The sequence below is a fragment of the Palaemon carinicauda genome, chromosome 28, assembly GCF_036898095.1.
Source record: "Palaemon carinicauda isolate YSFRI2023 chromosome 28, ASM3689809v2, whole genome shotgun sequence".
Lineage (NCBI taxonomy): Eukaryota > Metazoa > Arthropoda > Malacostraca > Decapoda > Palaemonidae > Palaemon > Palaemon carinicauda.
In genome coordinates this window covers 79254489-79260249 of record NC_090752.1, presented here as the reverse complement: position 1 = coordinate 79260249, position 5761 = coordinate 79254489, and the positions used below count along the sequence as shown (strand labels likewise).

At 34.4% G+C, this 5761-nt stretch overlaps 1 protein-coding gene across 1 annotated transcript in view; it reads left to right on the top strand.

Moving 5' to 3' along the window:
• The window catches only part of LOC137621901 (uncharacterized), a 341038-nt gene that overhangs the window by 315421 nt on the left and 19856 nt on the right, over positions 1-5761 (top strand). Inside the window, exon 10 of the mRNA XM_068352405.1 lies at positions 5114-5295. Within this exon, the coding sequence (XP_068208506.1) occupies positions 5114-5295 (182 nt within the window). The remainder of the gene's footprint in view (positions 1-5113; positions 5296-5761) is intronic.

The window sequence follows — 5761 nt, the reverse complement described above, 5'->3', positions numbered from 1 at the left end:
GATTGGGGTTTGCATATCACCATGATCGGTAAAGCTGTACTAGTCAGGGCCACCCATACTAGATTGCTATACTGTGAGCGATCAGCCCGAAGTCTCCCACTATCCTCAATACGCAGTAGCTGGTGGGATGATAAAAATGGCCAAGCCCCCAGACATGACAAAGACATGTCTCAGGTGTATGTTCTGCAGTGAACTACAAATAGCTGCATTTATTGTTTTTTTATATATACAAACAAACACACAACACACACACACACGCACACACACACACATATATATATATATATATATATATATATATATATATATATATATATATATATATATATATATATATATTGTTACTAGCAAAGATTAAATCAAAGCAGTGCAATATTAGTATGATAGTTTACTATGCACCAACAAATGATTCCATTTAAGAAAGGAATGATGAATACTATGAATAACTGCAGAGTGTAATAGATGATATCCCAGAGAGAGAGATATCAAAATTTTGATTGGTGACCTCAATGCTAAAGGTGGAAGAAATAATCAAGGTATGGAGATTGTTACAAAGTTACAAATGAAAAGGGAGCGAATTTTATAATTTTGTATTCAACAAACACTCTTTTTATAGGAAGTACTCTTTTCCAGAAGAATTATATCCACAAATATACATGGATTTCATCAGGTGGCAATTACAAAAGTCAAATAGATCACAGAGCTAATAATAAAGAAAGTAGGAAGACTCTGAGAAAAGTAAGAAGCTATAAAGATGCAGATTTTGGTAGTGATCACCAGCTCCTAATTCCCACACTTCAATTAAAACTGAAAGAACCCAACAGAAAAGTAGATAAAATACCTAGGTTTGATACACCTTAAATTCTAAAAGATGAGCACAGAAACATTTGCAATTAAATGTAAATGAGGAATCGATTTGCAGTCTTAGAGACTTAGAGCATACTATTAATGAAGAATGGTGTGATATTAAGAAAATATATCAGTCAGCTGGTAGTAAAGCTTTGGGACATGCAGTTATGAGGAGAAACTCATAGATATCAAATGATACTTAAGATACTATAAAAAGGAAACAAAGACAGAGATTGATTGTTGAAAGTTTCCGAGGAAGTAATGAAAATTACAAGGTACAGCATGCTAAGTACTCCAGTATTAATAGCGAGGTCAAAAGAGAAGCCAGCCAGGACTGGAAAAAGTATTTAGACAGGAAAGCAGATGAGGCTGACAAAGTTATGAATTCAGGGAGTGGCTATGGTGTAAGAATTGTTCACAGAATCATATATCAATCGAGAGAGCCATGAAGAAAGTTAACGTTGGATGGAGCACTTTAGTGATGTCGACAATTTGATTGATATACCTGAAGCTGAGGAAGACCTTGATGTGCCCATGAATGAATTCAGTGTGTTTGAAGTCGAAGTTATCATTAAAAAGCTCAAGAGATGAATAGCCCCTGGATACGATGAAATAACTTCTGAGATGATACTGGCCGAAACTCAAGTGACTCTGGGAACATTTAAAAGATTATTTTGTAGAATGTGGTATGAAGAGGCAAAACCTGATAAATGGGAGCTAGGGGTGTTGGTGAAAATGGCAAAAAAGATGTGACTGATTACAATAATTACAGAGGCATCACACTTGCATCAGTTGTCATGAATATATATATATATATATATATATATATATATATATATATATATATATATATATATATATATATACATATATATATATATATATATATATATATATATATATATATATATATATATATATATGCTCATTCTAAAGCGACTAGAAAAAAAGAATGTAAAATCTGAGAGATGAACAACCAGGATTTAAAAAAGGTTGAAGTTGTACTGATCAAATTTTCATTTCAAGACATGTTGTACTGCATTGTGTAAAATATAGAAATCCACTTTTGATGGCATTTGTGGACTAGGAAAAAGCCTTTGATAGTATGCACCGGCCAAGTTTGTGGAGAGTCCTGTGTTATTGTGGAGTTTCACTTAGATATATAAATTTGATTTAGTCTGTTCATGTTAATGGAGTCCTTTCAAATGAATTTCCAGTGAACAGTGGAGTACTCCAAGGGAATGTGTTGTCACTTATGTTGCTGATCCTACTCATGGATTTTGTAATGCATAGAACAGTTGGGAACGGCGGAAAAGAACTGGTCAGGATTGGTAACAGGAAATTAGCAGAGTTGGAATATCCTGGTAACGCTGTCCTTATTAGGAAAACTCCACAAGCTTTGCAAGGCTTGCTTTCCAGAATGCATGAAATATCACATGAGGTTGGACTCAAGATATAAACAACAAAGACAGATGATAAGAACGGAATATGCAATGGACGATGAAATATCATTGGAAGGAAAAGGATTAATGGGGTGGAAACATTTAAATATTTAAGAACTATAATCTCTAATGAAAGATTAATGAAAGTTTGAAAAAAAAAAAAATCAGACAAGATTTGAGAACAGATTTTGTAGATTTGAGAACAAAGCCCTCAGAAAAACATTAGGAGTTAGATGGCAGGACAGGATTAGATATGAAACTATTAGAGATTACTCAAGTGCCATATGTGGATGAAATAATGGAGATGGGTGGATGGAAATGGTTTGGGCATGCTCTTCGCACTCCCAAAGAAAGATTAGTTCGCCAAACTTTCGACTGTGCTCCACAAGACTCTAGAAGAATTCGAAGTCCCAGGCCTACATTGCTGAGGACTATGAGTCGTGAAGTAGGAGATGATGGATGGAGAAGTATTGATTCAAAATATCAAGATAGAGACGACTGGGGAAATCTAACAGGGAGCCTTTTCGTCAATAGGCGTAGAAGATGATATATTCATTAGCGATAATACAAAAATATATATTATTGCCCTCTATCAAAATCATATGTATTTCTCAAATTTCTATACAACATAATATTCCAAGATTAACTTTACGTATTATAAAATTCTCTATTGTAAAAATAAAAAGAGCAATACAGCAGGGGAGAAAGATTCTACGCGAACATAATGTCATCACAGAAACGTTGAAGCACTCCAGGTTGTATCTACAAAAAGCACCATTGGAGGGAATCTATGAGGAGAAACTCTCCCAGGGTTTAACAACTGAGCAAATATTGGTTTTATACATTCGACGTTTATGTTCTGAAGAAATTCTGTCTCCTTTTTTATGTTGTTTGCCTTTCTGAAAAAAATGCCAACCTTTAACACGTGTCTTCGCATGATCCATACACTATTTGGAAGAGTATTACCATTTTTTTAATATGCGATTAAAATAAGATGTTAGCTTACATTTATTTAGAAGCTTTGATTCATCTCTCTCTCTCTCTCTCTCTCTCCTCTCTCTCTCTCTCTCTCTCTCTCTCTCTCTCTCTCTCTCTCTCTCTCTCTCTTATATATATATATATATATATATATATATATATATATACACATACACATAAATATGTATATATGTATATACATATATATATATACACATATACTGTATGTATATAGGCTATATATATATATATATATATATATATATATATATATATATATATATATATATATATATATATAAATTCATATATACATATATATTGTAATTTTCTGGTAAATATGATTTACTACAGTAAATCTTACTTATTTGACATATCCAAAACAGCGAAATTGTCAAAGTTTACAGAGATTTGAATCCCTCTTTATTTTTCCACCACCTTAGGAAAAACATTATTAGTACCATCTTTGACTATGAGGTTGCAATCTTGACTTTATTTATATATTCTATTAAATGTTTCTCTGTTCACCATACAGACTTTATATAATCATTATATGGTAATCGTCTTTTCCATCGAAAAACAGAAATCATTCAACTTTTGCATAAACAGATCGATATTTGCATTTGTTTCAGTATTATCAATTGAAATTCTTTGTATAAGATTAATTTCTCTCTATCTCTCTCTGTTGAGGAACTTCCAATGTTTTATTTGTATTTGAAATGGTTGTAGAAGTATCTTAAATACCCTTTGTGTCCAATATCAAGAAAACTAAATTTTAGGCGGATTGTCGTTATTGGTCATATATCAATATTAATTAGGAACCTAAAAATATCAACACAACAAAAAGAAAACTGGCCACAAGAAAGTGTATTAGCTTGTCTAATACACTATCAAACCTTACAATTGATTGACTAATTGACCTGAAAAACTCAAATCAATCAATCGATCTTAATGTTTGATAGTGTATACTATTCACGTTGAGACTCAGGTCATTCAAATTAACTATAAAACATTGCTGAATATATTGTAACGTTGAATTATTGCGTTGCAAAGAAGCAACTACCGTTTCGAGTTGTTTACGTTCACTAGTTTCAAAAATCCGGATTCCGGCTCCATCTGCTTCTAATCGTTAAACCGGACTAGATATCCCTGAGTGCGGAAACCTGTTTGTTTTTGAATTAGCTATCCTTTAAAAAAACAACCCGCTCGTTTTTCTTTTCTAATTTGAAGCTGTTTCACAGTGAGAGAGAGAGAGAGAGAGAGAGAGAGAGAGAGAGAGAGAGAGAGAGAGAGAGAGGAGAGAGAGAGAGAGAGAGAGAGATAATTGTATGTCGAATGGATCGGGGAGGGTTGAAAGTAATATTCGTTTTTTTCTAGCGATTTATAAATATTCAAAATTACTTTATTACTACGAAGTGATCCCCTTTTTGTATTCCCTATTACAGTGAGACTCAACTTCATGGATCGTATGCAGCATTATTGACATATGGATGAATAAATAGAATTTCAATGAACAAAGAATCAATCACATTTTCATCGCAATGGATAGTACATATTAATATGCAAGACACCGAGAGTTCCCGGCGTGAATAGGGCTTGTTGCCTCAAAAATTGCAAAAGACGTCATCGGTCAGGTGCAATGAGCAAAGGGTCCCAGTGTGGCTGGGGAAACCACTGATTTGAGTGAGTTGAAATCTCTCTCTCTCTCTCTCTCTCTCTCTCTCTCTCTCTCTCTCTCTCTCTCTGCTCAACGAGGAGCTCCTATAAAAAGAAATAATTTCTGCAAGACCGAGAGAAGGACAGAGTCTAGAATGACAGTGAAACCTGCTTTGCGGCGCCCCTAGACTTCTGCATCCGACTCACTCTCGCCCGTCATCTGTGCTGCTCTCATTTCATCGTCATCCTGTCTGTCCTTCTGTATTTCTGTGCCGATAAAGCACGTGTATTCTACAAATTTCAAAATCCAGCGATGGCCTGCATCGCAACCCTTTATACGGACTGCCGACACACTGATCCCATGACCCACGTATGTGTTAGGTTGCTTTAAATAACATCAGTTATTTCTCATGGTAAACAACTTAGGGCCGTGTTATTGAAGAAATTATAAACGGTTATTTACACGCCTTTAAACGAATTCATCGATTTAAAAAATGCCGTGGTAATGATATTACCTTTCACCAAATAACTTATACTCTTGTTTTTACAATGTGAACAGATTCATCTTTTCAGGCACGTCTGTCTCTTTGAGATCACTTGCTCTTTTTCACCAACATCCCAGATTTTCCTATACGTTTCCTTCACCTGAAGTTTCTCTAGCCTTGTTACCGAGTTCCTCCCGGGGTTAATTAAAACTAGGAACATATATACAGAACACGAAAAGATAGGTCATTATCAAGGCTTAGCCTGAAGTCACATTCCATTATAGAAATATATTTATCGCTAGGTAAAGAATTTGAGGCTTCCATGTAGCTTATAACGAGAAGTGTTTTGAG